Source organism: Mandrillus leucophaeus, unplaced genomic scaffold (genome assembly GCF_000951045.1).
Source record: "Mandrillus leucophaeus isolate KB7577 unplaced genomic scaffold, Mleu.le_1.0 Scaffold1477, whole genome shotgun sequence".
NCBI lineage: Eukaryota > Metazoa > Chordata > Mammalia > Primates > Cercopithecidae > Mandrillus > Mandrillus leucophaeus.
This window is the reverse complement of record NW_012101451.1, coordinates 37650-59683: the sequence shown is the minus strand read 5'-3', so window position 1 is coordinate 59683 and position 22034 is coordinate 37650. Positions and strand designations below refer to the sequence as shown.

Below are 22034 nucleotides of genomic sequence, written 5' to 3'. Positions count from 1 at the left end.
CCTCTAATGTAATCTAGCTGATGACAGCTCCCAAATTTTATCTCTAGCTCAGATCTGTTCCTGAGTATCTGATTCATGTATCCAACTCTCCACCTGACTGTTTTACTTTATTTTAGAAACATCTTAAATTTAACATGTATATACTCTCAGTGGCTTACAATACCAAAGTTTATTTTTCTTGGATTAGGTGTTATCTCCTTCCTTGCTCCACATTTTGGGATATAGCCCAGTGAGCAGCTCTTACTTGAGGATGCTGTTATTGTGGCAAGAAACAAAACAAAACAAAGCCAAAACATAGAATCTCTTAGAGCTTCTACTTGGAACTGGTATATATCACTTCTCTCACATTTCAATGGCAGAACAAATCAATTGACCAAGTCTGATGGCAATCAGGTGTGGATAGCATTGTCCTCTCACTGGGAGGTGCACTGTAAGTCACCTGACTGGCACCAATGGACTCCATCACAACTCTGAAATCCCACAGGAAACCTACCCTAAAGGACGAAAACATTTCTTGCTTGGACTGTGATTCTTTTTACTGACAGTAATTTCTAAGTTCAATTTTTGCCATAGCTCCTCCTAGCTTTCCTGTCTGAAATGTGCCTCTTTTTCATTACCTGGCTTGGCCACGTCTGAAGAAGCTATTAGGTTTTGCCCTGGAGACACCAACAGCTTTATCAACTTCCTTATGGTCTGTAGATGTTGGTGGGTGGTTAAGGGGGTTGCCTCTTTGTTTATTTATTTATTTATTTGAGACAGAGTCTCGCTCTGTGGCCCAGGCTGGAGTGCAGTAGTGTCATCTCGGCTCACTGCTAGCTCCACCTCCCAGGTTCACGCCATCCTCCTGCCTCAACCTCCCAAGCAGCTGGGACTACAGGCACCCGCCACCACGCCTGGCTAATTTTTTTGTATTTTTTAGTAGAGACGGGGTTTCATCGTGTTTGCCAGGATGGTCTCGATCTCTTGATCTCATGATCTGCCCGTCTCAGCCTCCCAAAGTGCTGGGATTACAGCCGTGAGCCACCACTCCCAGCCGCCTCTTTGTAATCCAGGCCCTCTCCTCCAGGCAATCAATGCTTTGGTTTCTGTCACTATAGATTAGTCTGCATTTTCGGGATATGTAGATATATTCTGAAAAACTGTATATTCTGAAAATATGTGATTCTGAAGTCATACAGTATATTCTTTTTTTGGTCTGGCATCTTTTACTCAGCATATTTTAGATTCATCCAGGTTGTACCTTATTGATAGTTCATTCATTTTCATTGCTGAGTAGTATTCCATTGTACAGATACACTGCAATCTGTTCATCTATTCATCTGTTGGTTAACATTTAGGTTGTTGTATATATTTTGGCTATTACAAATTAAGCTGCTTTCAATATCTGTGTACAAGTTTTTGTATTGATATATGGTTTCATTTGTCTTGGGTAAATACATAGGCATGAAATGGCTGGGAACGAGATAGGTATACATTTTACTTTTAAAGAAACTTCCAAACTCTTTTTCTAATAACTTGTACTATTTACCTACCAGTAGATTATAAGAGTTCAAGTTCCTCCATATCTTTGTAAACACTTGATACTTTCAGGTTTTAAGTTTTTACATATTCTAAAAATGTATAGTAGTATCTCATTGTGGTTTTAGTTTGCATTTCCCTAATGAGTAATGATACGGAGCGTCACTTTATGTGCTTATTTTATTGGTCATTTGCATATATTTGGTGGTGTCTATTCAAGTCTTTTGTTCATTTTTTATTAGGATGTTTATGTTCATATAACTGAGTTTCTAAATATCATTGTATATTATAGAAAAACTCCTTTATTATATAGATCCTTTGCAAATATATTATTCCAGTCTGTGGTTTTTATTTTCATTCTCTTAAAGTGTCTTTTGAAGAACAAGTTTTTAATTTTGATGAAGTTGAATTTATCTCTTTTATCTGTTGAATGTCATTAATTTTTATGTTAAACTAATCCTATACTCTTATGATAAACTCCACTTATTCATGATTTATTTCCTTTTTATATGTTATCTTGATTTTAGCCCCTTCAATTTGCTAAAATTTTGTTTAGAATTTTTATATCAATGCTCATTAGAAATGTTGGTCTGTTACTTTTCTTGTTTTGTCTTTGTCAGGTTTTGTTATCAGAGTAATACTGACTTCATAAATTAAGATGGGAATTGCTCTTTCTTATTCAATTTTCAGGAACAGTTTGAGTATAAATAGTATTATTTTTTCTTTAAATGTTTGGTAAAATTAACTGGTAAAACCTCTGGGCTGGAAGTTTTCTTTGTGAGAAGACTTTAAATTACAAATTCAATTTCTTTAAAAGATATAGAACTATTCACGTTATCTATTTCTTCTTTAGTGAGCTTTGGTAGTTTGTTTAAAAAATTTTGTCTATTTCATCAGAGTTGTCAAAATTAATGACATAAAGCTATTCGTAATATTTATTATAAAGCTGTTCATACTATTTCTCTATTATCATCTTAATATCTGACAGATCTGTAGTAGTTATCATCCCTCTTATTTCTGATATTAGCAATTTTTGACTTCCCTTTTTTATTCCTGATTAGTCTACCTTGAGGTTTATTAATTTTATTGATCTCAAAGACACAAATTTTTGTTTTACTGATATTGTCTATTGTTTTTCTGTTTTCCATTGATTACAACTCTGATATTTTTTACTTTCTTCTGCCTATCTTGGGATTTTTTTCCCTCGCCTCTTCTTCTAATTTCCTAAAGTGGAAGCTGATTTTTTTTTTTCACATAGACATTTGTCCCTAAGTTTTTCTTTGGTGACATCCCATAAATTTTGATGTTTTTATTTTCATTTAGTTCAAAATACTTTCTAATTTCCCTTTTGATATTTTATTTGACCACTGTCTTATTTAGAATTGTTAAATAATTTACAAATATTTAGGGGACTGTCCAGATAATTTTCTGTATTTGATTTCTATATTAATTACACTGTGAGAAGAGAACATACTGTACTTTGTATTATTTAAATCCTTTAAAATTTCTTTGGTTTTATTTCATGTCCCAATTATACAGTCTGTCTCAATGAGTAATCTGTATAACCACGGGGGGGAAATGTGTATTCTGCTGTTGTTGGGTGAAATGTTGTATCAATGTCAATTAGGTTAATTGATTACAAAGTTCAAGTCTTCTATAGCCTACTGATTGTCCTATTACTTGTTTTATCAGCTATGAACAGGGGGTATTGACATCTTTAACAATAATTGTGAATTTGCCTACTTGGAATTCCATCCAGCTTTTGCTTCCTATATTTTTAAGGTCTGTTATTAGATGTACAAATATTTAGAACTGTTATGTCCTCCTGATGAATTGACCTACTTATAATTATAAAATGAACTTCTTTACTTCCGGTAAATTTTTTTGTTCTGAAATCTACTTTGTAAACCCATTACAGCTTTCTGATTAGGGTCAGCGTGTTAGATCTTTTCTCATTCTTTTATTTTTGACCTCATATGTCTTTATATTTAAAATACGTTTTCTGCAGGCAGCATATATCTAAATCTTATTTTCTTATACAATCTGATAATCTCTGCATTTTAATTAGAATGTTTAGACAATTTACATTTAATTTAATCATTGATACAGTTAGGCTTAAATCTACCATTTTGCCATTTCTTTCCTTTTTTTCCCATCTGCTTTTTCTTCTCTTTCCCTTCTTTCTGTTTTCTTTCAGATTTTGCATATCTTATGATTCAATTTTATCTTTTTTGTTGGCTTATTAGCTATAGCTCTTTGTTTAGTTTTATTTTAGTGGTTGCTATAGGGTTGATAATAGATATTTTTAGCTTACCACAGTTGTGATAGGCTGAATAATTGCCTCCAAAGATGTCCATATCTGAATCTGTGAGTATGTTTCCTTATATGGGAAAAGGGACTTCGTAGACGTGATAAAGTTAAGGATCTTGAGGTGAGGAGATTATTTTGAATTATCTGGATGGGCCCTAAGAGTAATTACTAGGGTCCTCTTATAGGAGGGATGCAAGAGGGTTAGTGTGGGGGAAGGTTATATGACAATGAGACAGAGATTGGATTTATGTGGCCAGAAGCTAACGAATGCTGATAACTTGTAATAGATGGAAGATGTAAGGAATGTCTTCTCTGGATCCTGCAGAGGGAACCAGTCCTGCTGACACCTTGATTTTAGCCCCTTAAGATTCATTTGAACTTCTGACCTCCAGAACTGTAAGACAATAAATTTGTGTTATTTTAAGTCACTAAATTTGTGGTCATTTGTTATAGCAGCAATAGGAAACTAATACAACATTTTCCTTTAAGTGATACTATACAACTTCAGCAATAATATGAGAATATCATGACAGTAACTTGATCAAGCTAAGGAGCAACTGTCAATGGAAATAAAGTAGCACTTCACCTGGTTTTCAAAGCCAGGATCATAGAATAAATGTGTCTAGTCACATGCTTGATAGAAGTGTCCAGACAGCCTAACAATTTGATCCACTTAATTTCTTAAATTAGGTTTCTTGTTGGAAAATAAGTCTTATTGATTAGAAAATCCAAATGAGCATCTCCTGAGAGTGCCTGTGAATACATTAGAAGCTACCTTTACTATAAAGTAGATGGTACTGAATATTTGAGATGCTTGAATTTCAGTCTCCCTGGATATAGTTACAATTTTGATACCACAAAAAGTAGAATCCATTCCAAATGCATTCCTCTGATGGACTCAGTGCATGGAACTCATGTTAAATGTAACTTTTTAGAAGAAAAACTTTAAAAGTCTAGTAGATTATAGGAGCTAAAATATAGTAAGCTAGGATGCAAACAGTGTTAACGAAGTGATGATTATCCACTGAATTTTCCAGGAATTATGAAGTTCTTTATGACATTTCTAATAAAGTATATAGTATTTTGAGTAAATTGTTATGAAAATATAAATTTGTATCTGTGATGATAATTTTGCTTGATATTATGGTGACAGAAATGAGAAGGGCTTTTATACCTCCTTGATTCCCTGCTGAGCCTCCATTCCTGACTCTAAGAAATCTTCAGTGAGACTCTTTAATGGGATAAAGCAGAAAGAATAATTATACATGATATTATATGCACTCATTGTTCTTGATTAGAATGGAATGGGCAGTGAGTAACGTATACAGGACTGATTATATGTGTGAAAAAGATAATCTAGATTCCAAAAATAAAAATCACACTTGTACAGTACAACCATGGCGGTGCTCACACATTGTTCAAGATCATAAAACAATCTTAGGACACTGGTAAAGAGAAAACAATCTTGTGTTGACAAAAACTATGAAGGACCAACTCTGACTCAAGCAGGACTTTTTGCTAGAAATTTAGAGGAATTACGAGAAATAAAATATTTATTATAAAGGCATAGTACATATTTTTCCATGTTATAAGTAGCTGAAAACATATAACTATTTAGTTATCTGACTTTTTTTCTAGAATCAGTTCAAGAGATATTGATGTTTTAGAATTATAGGAAACAACACAGATTTAGATCCTAAATTTAAATTTTACTAAGAATTTAATAAAGAAGATTACCACTGGAATCCCGGAGTTCTCATTGTACTCCTAGGTCTGATTTTTGAAAGTCAAAAGCTCTCTGGCCTGAAAGAAAAACTGGAGCTTCCCAGTTTTAAATTCCGTGATCAGTTGTTTGATAGAAATTAAGTTCTTTCTCGTCCATGCACGCATCCATCCCTTACAGCAAATATTGAGTGCTGACTATGTGTCTGGCACTGTTTTATTCTCTGGGGATATAGTGGTTCTTTCTTTTCATTCCTTAGAAATATGTTAATACAACTCCCTCAGTTTTAGAAGAAATGAAGACCTGAGTGATAAATGACTATCTGAGGTGACATGATTCACAAGTGACAAAGCTAGCTCAAGCTTATGCCAGCCAGCAGTATGTCATGCTGTCTTTGCTTTGCATATCTCAGAGGGAGGTGTGGCTGTCGACATTCTACCCTGAAATTTCACCAGATAGATTTAAAATTAAATTTTTTGGAGTTGCCACAATAGGTAAATTAGGACTTATTCACAATTAAGAGTATTTATTTTTAAAACTTTATTAAATACTTGGACCAAAAAGAAAATGAGAATCTTAATTTCTTATGTACATGCAAATCCAGATTCTCTTAATTGCAGTTAAAAACATAACTGCAAACAAATGTCAAACCATAATGCCAAAATGACAGTTTTAAATTCTGTTTCACAAGTTGTTCTTTTAGAGATGTCTTCACATTGTCAATCAAATAGATAATTTTGATTTTGCCATAACTCCTGCCTCTGTTAAAAGCAGTAAGTGTGTGATAACATAAGACGCTTGGCAAGCCTCTTGTTCTGAGAGCTGTTGATGTATAGGAAATCAGAGAAAGAGGTGAGTCTTGGAGAAAAAAACCTGATAAGACTTATTGTTTTCAATTATTACTTAGAACATTTCATAATGCTTTAACAGATTAGCATCTGCATTAGTATGTTTGAACACTGCTACAAAGACATACCTGAGACAGGGTAATTTATGAAGGAAAGAGGTTTAATTGACTCATAGTTCAGCATGGCTGGGGAAGGCCTCAGGAAACTTATGGCAAATCATGGCAGAAGATGAAGAGGAAGCAAGGCACATTCTTTACAATGTAGCAGGAAGGAGATGTGCCAAGAAAAGGGGGAAGAGCCCCTTATAAAACCGTTAGATGCCATGAGAACTCACTCACTATTACAAGAACACCATGGGGGAAACTGCCCCCATGATTCAATTACCTCCATCTAGGCTCTCCCTTGACATGTGGAGATTATGGGAATTACAATTCAAGATGAGATTTGGGTGGGGATACAAAGCCTAACTATATCAGCATCCAAATGGAATCACTCCAAGGATTGATCTTTACAACTGTAGGAGTAAAGCAGATAATAATGAATTCAACAGATATTTACTGAATATCTTACATGGCCAGTGCAGGGAATAAAAATTAATATGACATGGTGCTTTAAGGGGTTAGCAATCTAAAGAAAGATGAAAGAGAGGAAACTAATACTTTCTGAGTACCTACAACCTACCAGGCACAATATTTTAAAATTCTCAAGAAGATAGCTATTATTAAAATGTCCACATTACAGATAGGGAAAAGAAGCTTTAATTGCCCAAGCTTAACAGTGGTCAAGTTGGGATTTACTCTGTGTTTACCTAATTCTAAAGTCCATTCTTTTTATATTAAGAATGGACTTTATCTTGCATCACTTCTTAATCCTTTTTCATATCTAATACTAGATATAGCTAATCACTAGTCATTGCTTCTAGAATTTATGAAAATATGACAAGCCTGAATGAAATAACTAACCACTTAGTTTACAATTTTAGAAAGTAGCTGTGAATTGTTTTTATTCTATTTTCCATCTGAAGATATAGCTTTACTTCTGATTCTACCAAGGCACTAGGAAGCAGAAGACAGCATCTCATATTTATCGAGTGAAGAGAAGAATACTGAGGGGGTGGGGGTGAACAAGAAATTGAGAGGAGAGGAGAAGGGACACAAAAAGAGCATTGATTTTTTGCAGGACTGTGAGTCTCCTAAAGACTCAGTGTTACAACATGGTTCAGAAAGATGTCACACTGAGAAAGAATGACAAAACTTAGCCCTTCAAGACAAATACTGAGGGAATTGTGCAAACGGTAGAGAAGAGAACATGAGTTATAAGGTCAGACCCAACAGAGCTTGATTTCTGTCTTTGCCAATGATGTGACCCTGAGCAAGAAATTTAGCCTCAGTTAAATTAACATTAATGTCCTCATCTCCAAAATGTGGAAAATGACACCTGCTTCACCAGTGAGGCAAGTGTGGTTGCTAGCCAGTGACTTTGTGCAAATTTGGAAATGACTTCTCTTCTGGGTTGGTGAATTAGAAAAAGTGCTCCCTTGGTCTGAGGGAAGACCTATGGACACAGGGCTTGGTAAGGATGACAAACTTATGCAAGAAAAGTGAACCCCTTCCTCTGGCAAGTAGCTATGATAGCAGAGCCCAGGCTGGCCTCCTGTCCCCCTTAGCCCTTCCACTGAGCCTCACAAAATGGTGCATGGCATTGTGCACAGGGTTCCTTGAAAACAAGATAAGATAATGTCTACAGAAACATTTAGAGGGCTCCTCATTGTGAAACCTATGGATAGGTGAAAGAGCTTGAGAAAGAGAAAGGAAAGGGGGAGGGGAGAAAAAGGGAGAGAAGGAGAGAGGAGACAGAAGAAGGGATAGAGAGAAAATGAGAAAGCAGGTATGTTTAATCATGAGGTCCTGCCATATATTTGAAAACAGGAGACTCTACGAACCTCTTGAAATAATGTGCTGGGTTTTGTGTATACTTTTCTGAAGTGAGTATATTGTCTGTCTGTTTTCCTGTTGCTATAAAGAACTGCCTGAGACTGGGTAATTTATAAAGGGAAGAGGTTTAATTGACTCACAGTTCCGCATTGCTAGGGAGGCCTCAGTAAACTTACAATCATGGAGGAAGGCAAAGGAGAAGCAGACACCATCTTCACAGGGCGGCAGGATGGAGTGAGTGCCGAGCAAAGGGGGAAAAGCCCCTTATAAAACCATCAGATCCCGTGAGAACTCACTCACTATCACAAGAACAGCATGGGGGTAACTGCTCCTATGATTCAATCACCCACACTGGGTCCCTCCCATGACACATGGGGATTATGGGAACTACAATTCAGGATGAAATTTGGGTGGGGACACAGCCAAACTGTATCAGTGAGGGTTCATAGCTTTTGACTAAAAAGAAAAAGATGGAGAGAGGAGAGGCCAAAAGAGAAGTTAATGAAATGCAGGTGGGGGTGAAGGAAGTGGATAAAATCCTTCCCTGTAGCCTAAAAATTATGCTTTATGGGAAAATGGGGGCAATTTAGTAAACTGCATTTAAGATACATAAGTAGAGAGACTGCCAAACAGATGCATATGTATATTATTTATATCTCAGAATAATTTACACATAAGCAACTTGCACCTAACTTTTATTATGACTAAGCTTTTCCTCAAACAACACTCTTCATTATTCCCATCATGTTATGGGCAAATTGATCACAGTAAGTCTTTTTCTGTATTTTTTCTTGGAGTTTACCAAGATAAAGATAATACAGCATCTAGGAATGCAAAGGGTATGAGAGCTATTATAAACAGTGTGTGTTCCGGCTGTATGGTTGTAGGCCACATGGTAGTGCGTAAGCGAATTTCTCCAAGTGCTATATGTAGGCAGTCTTCAAGCTTAAACACATATGTCCTCATAAAATATATTTGTACATTTGTTATAGAGAATTTAGGACATTTTTAACTATATAAGTAGTTTTCCCTAAGGATGGAATTAGGTGCCCCCATCAGCCCACAGAACCCTTTTTAACCCACAATATGCCTGAAGGAGTGTTGCACATTCACAGTTCTGGGCAGAGTTCTGGCCTTGGCCACAGAGACCTTGTATCCCAGTAGGATGGGAGCTGAGGGCTGTCTTTTCAAGAAGTTAAAAAATGGCCACACTTTTCTCTGGCATCATCCTTATGACTTGCTGCATTCTTCTCCATCCATAAAGGAAACCCCTCTCATCAGTCCCAATGTGTCCGTGACCAAGCTGGCCAGACTGTCTCCACCTGCAGAATCCCATGATCTGAGAAGACCTACTTCTTTTCCTTTCATTGAAGATTCTTCTCTACCTAGCACTTCCTCAGCTGAGTGTGGGGAAGAAAGCAATGCCCAAATAGATAGATTTGTACTAATCAATGAACTATTTCCTAGTTACTAAACTCCCTTATCTCTCCAAATTCAGAAGTTCTGCTAGTTTTTTTTCTAGGGTCACCTCTGGCTTTTTATATCTTTTCCTCCTCTTCTGAAACTACATAGCTTCTAAACTGCACAATTTGTGACCTCAGCAAGGGCTCTGCTCTCCTGAGGGGTCAGGGAGGAAGGGTGGTGTGTATCTGACACTGCTTGGATTTATGAAAGCACACACAGTTAGTGGGAGTGAATTGAGCTCTGGCCTTTGGTGAGTACATCTGGTGGCCTGGTTGGTTGTAATACTTCCGTAGCAGTGGTTTGGTACTTTACCAAGTAGCAGATTCCTAGGCACTACCCAGACCTACTGAACCAGAATCTCCTATGGTATTATCAAGCATCTCTATATTAAAAGTGTTTCCTGAGTCCAGTTGCTTCTTTTGGAGGGACATTCACACCTCCAACTGCTTAAGGAAATTTCTTATTTAAAAGTCCCATTGATGTTTCAAATCAAAGCTTCAAGAGCAAACTTGCTAAGCTGAGACAGGGTCAGTTTACTAAAGGAAAAAAGTGGAAAGAGGAAAGTCAAGTTCAAGTGTGAATTTTAAGGAATGTCTGCTATCAGGTGATCACAGGAGGGAAGGGGAAAGAACAAAAACAGAGCTAGAAAAGAGACCAAATAACAGGTTGCCCTGGAGCCAAAAGACCACTGTTTCAAGACAAATTTGGACAGTAATGTCAAAAGCTTCCAAAGTTCATTTGTTCTTCAGAATATCTTTTTTTTTTTTTTTTTTAGATGGAGTCTCACTCACTCTGTTGCCCAGGCTGGAGTGCAATGGTGCGGTCTCGGCTCACTGCAACCTCCGCCTCCCAGGTTCAAATGATTCTCCTGCCTCAGCCTCCCAAGTATCTGGGATTACAGGCACCCGCCACCACACCTGGCTAATTTTTGTATTTTTAGAAGAGACAGGGTTTCACTATGTTGGCCAGCCTGTTCGCGAACCACTGACCTCAGGTGATCCACCCACCTCAGCCTCCCAGAGTGCTGGAATCACAGGCGTGAGCCACCAAGCCCGGCCCAGAATATCTTTTTAACCCTGAGGCTCACCATGGAGTAAGCTGTGGCTATTTTACTACTACTCACTTGACATAGACACTTAACCCAACAGAAACTGACAGGGGTAGGAGCTGGAGATTCTCATATTTCTCATATCTCTTAGGCTTCACTACCTATATAATTCTTTATCAAAAGAGTAAATGTCCTGACTTGCTCCCATTACCAATACCTTCTCCATCCAGCATCGAGAATGATCTTTCTACAGTGTCACTCTTCTGCTTAAATCCCTTCAATGGTTTGTCTTCATTGCACTGAGAACAGCACCCAAACTCCCAAAGGCCTGCAAGACCCTGCATGATGTGACCCTGCCTGCCTCACTCACACTTACTATGCCACCAGCCACGCTACCCTGCTGTCCTTTCCCAGAACTCACCAAGCTTGTCCTTTGCTTGTAAAGTTCCCCCCTGGATCTTAGCCTGGTGACTTCCACTTGTCTTCCTTTAGCAAAGGGGCAGAGTATCATCTTGGAAGTCACTTTTACGACCACCCTGGCCAAAGCACGCACCCCTTCTATCAATTTCTACTACTTCATAGCCATTATCACAATTTATAATTATTCTAGTCAGTTTTCCACATTTTTTGTTTTACTGTTTGTCTCCACCCTTAAAATATAAGCTACGTACTATGTACCCAGGGTATATAAGCTGGGTACTATTTACCCAGGGTACTAGCTGAATTACCCAAAGCAATCCATTCATTTATTCACTCACTCGACAAATATTTGTTGAATGGATATGTGTGGCAGGCTCTGGGCGGTTAGAGGACAAGGCAGCAAGATATGAAAGTAGCCTAGAAAAACTAAAAAGGTAAAGCTTATGTTTAGGAGTAATCCTATGATTACATGATAACCTACTGGTCTACAAGGACATTTTTAAAAATTTTATTTATTTATTTTGAGACAGAGTCTCACTCCTCCTGAGTAGCTGGGATTATAGGCAGGAGCCACCATGCCCAGCTAATTTTGATGTTTTGGTAGAGATGGGGTTTCACCATGTTGGCCAGGCTAGTCTTAAACTGCTGGCCTCAAGTGATCTGCCTGCCTTGGCCTTCCAAAATGCTGGGCTTACAGGTGTGAGCCACTGTGCCTGTCATTTTAATTTTTATTATGTGACAGACATCATGTCTGTAAACTTCGTGTCACCAATTACTAAGTAAATGTATATTCTGGATATACTAAAGCAGAGAGAATAAAGAAGGTACAAGGGCAATAATACAAGAAAAAAAGAGAAAGGAAAAGAAGAAGAATAGGAGTTAGTTCAGTGATGTCACTATTATCTGAAAGCTGATAGAAACTGTCCTTCTCACTCAACACTTAGAGGGTAAGATTACAGTCATAATTTTTTTTAAAAAACATGGCAAAACATACACATCCAAGTGTATGCTATTTCAAAGCAATTCCCCAACAAAGCTCTATATATATTCTACTGAGGTCACTAATCCTTAAAGCATTCATAAAACTCCCTTCTTCAACTGTAGTCAGAGATAATTTATTAAGCATAGAAAAAAGGGAAAAATTTACCTCATTTTTGATCCCCAATAGTATTTCCTAGATTGATTTCCCACCATATTCACTGGACTTATTTTCACCGGACCTATCTGAGACTGTTTCAAATAGCAAAGGTATTCCTAACAGGTAAAGATCTGTCATACTGACAAGAGTCTAAAATGTGTGCTTAAGCCAGTCCTTGGAGAAGAGTTCCAGAAACAATTAGACAAAGACAGGTTCTTCCCAATGACTTCAGTGAAGGAGACAGCATTCATCTGACTAAACAATTAAGCCTAATTAATCTGGTATCATTGGAAATACGATATTCTAGGTAATATAGGAATTGCTCAGATAACCAAAGTTTTAAACCAAATACTTTGAAAATTTTTATTTATTCCATGGTGTCTTTTCAAAGATGTATGATGTGTGTCTTTTGTATGGAATATATAACTGATTTTAATCTTTCTGACTATATACGTTAGCATATATAGATTTTATCTTTGCTTACACATGCTCAATCTTTCAACTAGCACTCCTTTTTTATTAATAAGCCTGGCTCTTATACATTTCATTGTTATAAAATTGCAGCTTCTAATAAATGGCAAAGGAGGTGGGGTGGAATAGTCATGTAAGTAGAAAGTACACTTTTGGTGTTGAAGGGTAAAGAATAAATGGTGCAAGGATATCAGCTCTGCAGTTGCTAATCTTATTCAATAGAATATAAGTAATTATAAAATCATCCCAGGAAGGACGAGAGATAAGCCTTTTTCCCTATCAACTACACAGACTTCCTTCTTGCCTGGTGTAGAAACAGATATGATGCCCAGGGAACAGTGTTGGCAAGAAAGAGTTCTGAGACAAAAAAATCTAATTCTAAGATAACTGCTGCCCACTCCTCTGGCCCCACTCCCCAGACTCAGCAAATAGGTTTGCAAAGAGGAAATAAAAAAAAGATTGTAACTCTTCTAAATTATATTCATAAAATAAAATATAAACAAATATAAAAATGATAGGAAGAATGAAAAACAACCTATCATGTGCCTTCTGTGCACAGAAAATGATACAAAACAAAAATTCCTGCCCTTATGAAACTTGTGTTCTTAGCGAATATAATAACTATATCAGTAAATGTAAATGAAATAATCTCCTAAAGAAGCCCAGATTTTTAAATCAATGAAACAAACAAACAAAAAAACCCCAAGATTTGTGCTATGTATCAGATATAAATTTAAAACAAAAGGATTCAGAAAGAATGAGCAAAGACATAGCAGGGAAATGAAAACAAAAAGAAAGAAAGCAAGGTTGAAATATTAATTAAAGATAAGGTTAATTCAAAGACAAATTAAGTAAACAAAAGTATCTTGGAAGCCTGGACCAATGTGCTTCTTAGTATCCTCGATATCAGCTAAGGAGGTATCTTTGCTTGTGCCATATCCTCCAACAAGATGTGCTGACAGACAAGGAGGAGAGAAGAAAAGTAGGAGCCAATTAAAGGAAAAAGTGATATAAAAAGTTGTTTCTGTTGGAAAAATGATAGAATCTACCAATCACTGACCCAGGTGAAATTTAGTAATATAAGTATCACACATGGTCTGATTTTTTTTTCAATAAAAATTTGACACCAAATGCAATTTGGGCTTCATTCTCTACCTTCACCAACTGCAACTTTACCAAGTCACATAACCAACTGGAGCTTCAGTCTAATCACTTGTAAAATGAGGTAGTGGGATGCAATGACCTTGTAGGAGAAATATATCTTTATTCCTGTGATTTCACTATTATAATATATCGGACACTGATGTCTCAAATATATATGGAATACTAACTTAAACAAAAATGTTTTTGTAAGAAATTATTGTTAACTGCACCTTTCATTTTTCAGGGTTAAAACCTCTTCCCTTGTCTGATTCAAAAGAGTTTTGGTTATCTCCAGTTCATTTTCTGCAAGGTTAATTCTTCTCTTTATGTCTTCTTCTTGTTTTTCTTTTGCAGTCAGCTCTTCCTGTAATGCTCTATATATTTGTTGACAAGTCATTAAAGAGTCTTCTTTTTCCTTAAGCAGCATAGTATGCCTAAAAAGAAATACGAAAAAAACCCCACCAACATGCTTTATATACTACATTTTATATTTATCAAAGATGTATTAAGAGCTCATTTGAAATTATAGATTATAACTGTAACTCTAAAAAATTAAAAATGTTAAAAAAAAAGAATGGTTCTATAATGTTAAAATTTTCCCATCTAGGCAGTGGCAACAGCAATAACCAACTGCAAGACAATATAAGCTTGAATTAGGTATTGTATATGTAAATAATAAGAAAATAAAAAATAAGTGTCTTTTAAAATAAAACATTACTTAAATACAGTTTTAAGTTCAATTATTAAAATATAAATTTAAAAATTGGGAATGCATACTGTGACTCAGAAATAACGGATTCAAACTTCAGTTTTCTAAGTTCTCTTTGACAGTCATCAGCTTCATTAGATTTATTCCTAAAATAATACAAAAGAAGTTCAAATATATGATTTCAAAATAAAGTATGTGTTTTTCTGTAGCATTATTTTACTCATCAATAGAAGAAATTTTTTAACAACTTCATATTATTATTTGTTTAAAGAAATAAACATTCAGTTCACTTCTATACTGGCCAACAAAGCTTCTGTCAGACTTATTTGCATGTAAATAAAAAGTATAAACTCTGCACAACATTAAAAAACAAAAACAAATAAAACCAAAACACCAAAATACCTATGTGAAGGTATTGGAAAATGACCAAAAGCAGGGAGATTCTGGAGAAAAGCTGACACTTGGAATGAGGTGACAGCATGGGGTTGGGTTATTAAAAATAATTTTAAGCCTGAAGGCAGCCCCCAGTCAGCACACTGCAGGGGAACTAAATAGAAATCTTCAGTCTTTCTGGCTCATAGAACCAGAAGGCATGGTATTTGGGGCAACCAGAGCTGTTGGAAAGTAAAGAAAGAATGCTGAAAAGGGGAGAGCCAGAGAAAGAGAGTCCCAAATACTCCATATAAATTCTGCCCCTGAACTACACATGTATTAAGCAGATTCCAAGCAGCTTAGTTAAAGAAAAAGACCTGAACTGAGATTGAGCTGTTATCCTGGACAGAGATTGCCATTTGAGGTGAAGCAACACCACTTCAACACTATCAACAACAACAACGATGACAATATTTTTTGGAGAAATATAGCAGAATCCAGACTCTCCATAACATAACATTCACAATGTCCAGAACATAGTAAAAAAGTATTCAGAAAAGTGTGACTCATTCTAAAGAGAAAGACAGTTAATAGGAACTGACTCTGAGATGATCCATATATTGAAATGAGCAGACAAAGATTTCTGAAGAAGCAATTATTAACTCTGCTCAAAGACATAAAGGAAAATCTATTCTAATTAATAAAAAGATGAGAAATCTCAGCAGGGAAATAAAAACCATTAAAAAGAACCAAATGAAAGATCTAAAACTGAAAGAAACCTTTGCCTTGATCTTATATGATTGGGTTTTGTAACATTCAAAAGGTTAATATATTAAAAATTTAATATCCAATTTAAGCGTATTCAGACTACTCATTAACTAGTTAAGTCACAATCTGAATGCATGTTAAAATAGCTTGTAAATTACACAATGAAATATGTAAGATTATCAATGCCCTCCTTGCAGAATGACTTTAATTTCTAGTAATAACGCAAAAATCATCGTGAACATGCACAATATTCATTTATTTTTAAACTTCTTTATTGTAAAATATAACAAAATTGTAAGATACAGAAAAGTACATAAAACAATTATATAATATAACAAATTATTATAAGAACAATACTCTGGTGATTACCATTCAGGTTAAAAAATAAAACCTTACCAGCTACTCTAAAAGTCCTTTATGTCCCTGGTTCCAATCATAGCCAACTCCCCGCTCCCTAAAAGTAACCATTCTCATGAATAATATTGTAATCACTGATTTTCCTTAGAGCTTTATTATCTAAGTTTTATCTCCGAGCACTATATTTTAACTTTGTTTTTATTTTAAAGCCATTAAAAATGTTCTCTGCCGGCCAGGCGCGGTGGCTCACGCCTGTAATCCCAGCACTTTGGGAGGCTGAAGCGGGTGGATCACGAGGTCAGGAGATCAAAACCATCCTGGCTAACACGGTGAAACCCCGTCTCCACTAAAAATACAAAAAATTAGCCAGGCTTGTTGGTGGGCGCCTGTAGTCCCAGCTACTCGGGAGACTAAGGCAGGAGAAGGGCATGAACCCGGGAGGCAGAGCTTGCAGTGAGCCGAGATTGTGCCATTGCACTCCAGCCTGGGTGACTGACAGAGTGAGACTCTGTCTCAAAAAAAAAAAAAAAAAAAATGTTCTCTGCCACTACCCTGTTTTTGTAAAAATGTCTCTATTAAGGTATTGTATTGACGTATAACACACTGCACATCTTTAAAGTGTGTAATTTGATATGTTTAACATATGTATATGCCCATGAGCCATCAGTACAATCAAGTAGCACACGAGCACATTCAGAACCCAGATATGGGCTTCTATCAACATTCCCTATTAGAGGAACCAGGACTACTCATAGAAATAACTGATTTCAAGGCTGGGGCAAAGTAAGTATATCTGAAATATCTTGTGATGCCAGAAAGTAACAAAGTGTTTACAAAAGATGATGAGATAATATTCTAATGTCAGAAGAGCCAGTTTGAAGGGGCTTCTACTTACTAAGCCTAGGACAATCTGAGCACCACAATAATTCAGTACAGTAATAAATTATAAGCCATTAAAAGACAGGAATTGATGAATCTGTACAATAAATAAATAGACGAAGGTAGGATCTTGCTTACAGTAGAATGCTAAGGCCTAATTAATAAAAGGGAGCGTGATCTGGAATCTTAAAAAGTCACCATTTAGCAATCACTATAGTAAAACTGAGTTCAGGCAAAAATCATTAACAGATGCTATATCTAAGGATAAATTTTCGTGAAAAGCAGTATATTTACATGCATTTAAAGTGTCTCTTCTAGACTTCTTATTAATTGAAAGAGAACAAAACCCCCAGTAATTATGTAGAAAAATTGAGCAACATCTTGATCATGTGATCAAAATTAACATCACCAGTTAGGGGAAAATGGTTTTCATGTGCCTCCAGATGTGATGCCCTGAGGACACATCACTCTCTATGTGGTTTTCTGGCTAAGAATACACATCCTTAATCTAATAGAGAGAAAACATCAGACCAATACAAAATGAAGAATTTCTTATTTTTAAAAAGTGTGAGGGGTTCTGCATTCATAAAAATTCAGTGTCATTAAAAGACAAAGACAAAATGTGGAAATATTCTAGACTAAAGGAGGCTAAAGAGATATGCGAGTAGACGAACTCCAGATTGGATCCTGTACTAGAAGAGAAAATGCTATAAAAGATGTTATGAGGTCAACTGACAAAATTGAAGTAAGAATAGTAGATTAAAATATTGTATGCAAATTTATGACACTGATTAGGTAGGCTGAAGTATCTAGAGGTAAAGGGCTATGTTGCATGTAACTTATCCTCAAAATGGTTCAGGAAAAAAAAATTTGTGTGTGTGTGTGTGTGTGTGTGTCTGTGTGTGTGCAGAGAGAGAGGGAGAGGGAGGAAGAGAAGGAGAGTAAAGAGGGAGAGAGAGAGAAAGTAAATGACTTAAAATGTTAACACTAGGTGAAAATAGGTAAAGACTATCTGGGTACTCTTTGAACTATTATTATTTTTACAACTTTTGGTAAGTTTGAAGTTATTTCCAAATAAAACATTAGACAAGAAGAAATAGAAAAATATTAACATACAGTTAGAAAAATGGGCAAAGGCTCAGGTGAGTCACAAAGAAAAGAATACAAGGAGCTAGAAATGCAGAGGTACAAATTTTATTAATTTTAAAAGTTATAATACCCAGTATTGTCCAGGAAGCAGAGAAATGAGTATTTACAAACACTGTTGAGATTACATATCTGTATAGGCTTGTTGGAGGACAATGAGTTATTAGGCATTAAAAACCTTAAAAATATTCAAGTTTGATTCTAGCAAAAATTACACTAAAGAAATAACTGTGTGTTAACAGTTTTGGCTACATGAATTTTCCAAGTGCCTTACTTATACAAATAAAAAACTTGAACGCTCTAAAAACAAGATGTTAGTAAGTTATGGTTCGTCCATAGATTGGAATATTATGTAGCCATTTAACAATTTTCCATAACTGTATAAAGTAATGACATGGAAAAATGTCCAGGATATATCGCTATGCAAAAAGTTCGCAAAACAGTAAAGGGGCCGGGTGCGGTGGCTCACGCCTGTAATCCCAGCACTTTGGGAGCCGAGGTGGGCGGATCATAAGGTCAAGACCAAGATGGCCAACACAGTGAAACTCCGTCTCTACTAAAAATACAAAAAATTAGCCGGGCGTGGTGGTGTGCACCTGTAATCTCAGCTACTGAGGAGGCTGAGGCAGGAGAATCGAGTCAACCCGGGAGGCGGAGGTTGCAGTGAGCCGAGATCGCGCCATTGCACGCCAGCCTGGGCGACAATGTGAGACTCCATCTCAAAAACAAAAACAAAAACAAAAACAAACCAAAACAATGCATAAAGTATATTCCCAATTATGTTAAAAATGCATACTACTTAGAAAAATGGACTAGAGTTCCCTTCCCCTCAAAGATACATCATTGTAGACTGAGGCCACAAACAAGTGCTTTGCTTACTGTGCCTGCAGCTGGGTGCAGAGGCATTGGTGGAGGGACTGGTTCTCCAGTACCTTTACCAGGAAGGAATCTTGACAGAAAACCACGTCCAAGAAATTAAAGATCAAGCCACAAGCTTCAAGAAAATACTACTGCTGAATAGCCTACTTTCCAGGGGTCCTAAAGCATTTGATACTTCCCTAGATTTCCTACAGGAATTTTCGTGGGTAAGGGAGAAGCTGGAGAAAGCAAGGGAAAGAGCCATGACTGAGCTGCCTGCAGGTGACACGATGACTGGGATCCCCTCGCACATCATCAGCTCCCCATCAAACTGGCAGATTAATCAGCTGGCCCAGAGGCTGGGCCCTAAGTGGAAGCCCGTGGTGCTGTCTTTGGTACTGTTCCAGATAGATATCTACCGCTATAAGTCCAACCATCTCCACAATGTGCACTTGCAGGTGGTGGAGGCCTTTGTCTGTTGGCGGCAGCGCTTTGGGAAGCAGGCAACTTTCCAGAGCTTGCACAATGGGCCGCAGGCATGGAGGTAGACCTCTTGGTGCTCCTGCACATGTTGCAGTGATAGTGCCTCTGCCAACCAGCTGAAGAGTATGCCTCCAAGTCACATGGCCTGAATCCTGACTTTCAGTCAGAACAGGTGGTTTTTGGTTTGGTTTACGTTTGTTTTTTCTTTTTAATGATCCTCAGATGGAAAGAGAAAACAGGGTTTCCACTTGACATTACTTGAAAGGCCAGATTACTCAGTAGATCTCCCAGATTGGTTCAACAATTCGTTGTTTTTAATTGCCTGAAGATTGCCTTGTTATGACTGCATAGTTTTAAATTGTGTGATGGCCTTTTAATAGTCTAGTAAATCATAGTGGCTCCAAAAACCCCCAAAACAAAAAAAACCCCAAAGCCCCATGTTATCACATTACATGCAGGTGTCTTATACGTAAAACATTCACTTTTATGTTGCCTGGGAACTGAACTGTGAACTTAATGATAAGAAAATAAAATGTAAATTACTTAAAAAAGGAAAATGGACTAGAAAATAAATCAAAATGTAACTGTGACTTTTTTTTATATCCTTGCATTTTCCAAGTTTTACACATTTGCTTTGAAATCAAACAAAAATATTTCTTTTACAAATCCCTTTGAGATTCAGCAGCCCCACCACAACTTTCACTATATGTTCAGACTGTTATGTACACTTTTCCAAATCTAGAAGCAGGGACAGAAGAACTCCTTTTAGCGGTTATTTTACTATGTAGATAATAAATTTGGGCTGCAATTTTTTAAAAGCCTCCTACCATCCCAGGAAGTCCCCTCAGCATGATCCCTTCCCCTGCCCCACACCAGTTAAGCCAGTCTTTCTATGGTCTACCCTTCATTACCCAGTTGTTATCTTCACCTTCATTAGGACGGAGAAATTGGATGGAACAGAAAGAATGCCTACATCTCTTTAAGCATTGCATTCCTTCTTTTACTCTTAGCAAATAGTGGTAATCTTTTCTCTTCAATTGCTATGAGTAAACCTTCAGAAAGGTCCCTGCTGCTTCTGCCAATAAAATAAAATAAAATAAAATAAAATAAAATAAAATAAAATAAAATAACTGCCTATTTCCCCTCACTTTGAAAGGTGATGTTATATGCCACTCCACTCGCTTATATGAAACAGCCATTCTTAAACTAACTCCTTGGTATTTCCACTTTGCAGTCTCAAAGGCATCTTAGCTCTAACAAATCAAAAGCATTGTTTTTGATTCCTCCACTTCCTATATCTGTTTATTTCACAGAATTTCCCACTTCAATAAATGGAACAAACACAATGATGAGAGTAATAAATAACACATTATGTATCTTGTGCACTCCTCAAATAAGCCCTTATTTCCATTTTACGATTTAGGGAACTGAGACCAAAGAGAAAAGAAACTTGCCCAAGTTGACATAACTACTAAGTTGTAGTACTGGGATTTGAACCCCAGCAGTCTGGACCTGGAGTGTGAACTCTCAGTCACTGCACTTTGCTGCCTCTCAACTGTCTCCCCTGATGAAAAAAGGCTCAAGCCCATCTTTATTCTTTCCTTTCACTTCCAGTCTCCTTGCTTCCCAGTCACATTTTCTGTATCAGTAAATCAGATTGACCTCTGACAAATATTTCTCTCCATCTCCATGCTACAGTCTTAGGCTAAACCATAATTATTTCTCACTTGCATGAATGCACAGCCTGCCACCCAGACTCCCTGATACCGCTTTTACTCCTACTCCAGTCCATTCTTGAAGTAGCAATCACAGTGACCTTTTAAAATGCAGATTAGATTACTCTCTTAGCATTCTCCCCAGGCTTCCCATTGCTCGCCTTATGAATCCAAACTTCTCAGAAACTCTTCAGGAAACACAGGCCAGTTTAATTTCTTATTGCTGCTGTAACAAATGACCACAAGCTTAGTGTTTAAAAGCAATAGAAATTTATTATTTCACAGTTATGGAGGTCAGAAGTCCTAAAATCAAGGTGTCACTAGGTTGTGTTCCTTCTGAAGGCTCCACGGGAGAATTCATTTCCTTACCTGTTCTAGCTTCTAGAGCTCACCTGTATTTTTTGTCTTGTGGCCCCTTCCTCCATCATCAGATCACATCACTGCAACCTCTGCTTTCATCCTCACATCTGCTTTTGTGACTTTGACCCTCTTGCTTCCTCTTATAAGGACCCTTGTGATTACATTAGGGCTGCCCACATAATCCAGGATAATTTACCCATCTCAAAATTCTTTTTTTTTTTTTTTTTTTTTTTTTGACACAGAATCTTGCTTTGCTGCCCAGGCTGGAGTGCAGTGGTGTGATCTTGCCTCACTACTGCCTCTGCCTCCCTGCCTCTCGGTTTCAAGAGATTCTTGTGCCTCAGCTTCCCGAGTAGCTGGGATTACAGGT

At 36.9% G+C, this 22034-nt stretch overlaps 1 protein-coding gene and 1 pseudogene across 1 annotated transcript in view; one reads left to right on the top strand and one right to left on the bottom strand.

Moving 5' to 3' along the window:
- LOC105535542 (leucine-, glutamate- and lysine-rich protein 1) overlaps positions 1–22034 on the bottom strand; it is a 67647-nt gene that overhangs the window by 38906 nt on the left and 6707 nt on the right. The window contains exons 2-3 of the mRNA XM_011974658.1: positions 14795–14872; positions 14248–14451 (exon numbers count right to left, since the gene is read on the bottom strand). Coding sequence (XP_011830048.1) covers positions 14248–14451; positions 14795–14872 — 282 coding nt within the window. The remainder of the gene's footprint in view (positions 1–14247; positions 14452–14794; positions 14873–22034) is intronic.
- On the top strand, positions 18229–19654 carry LOC105535549 (annotated as a pseudogene).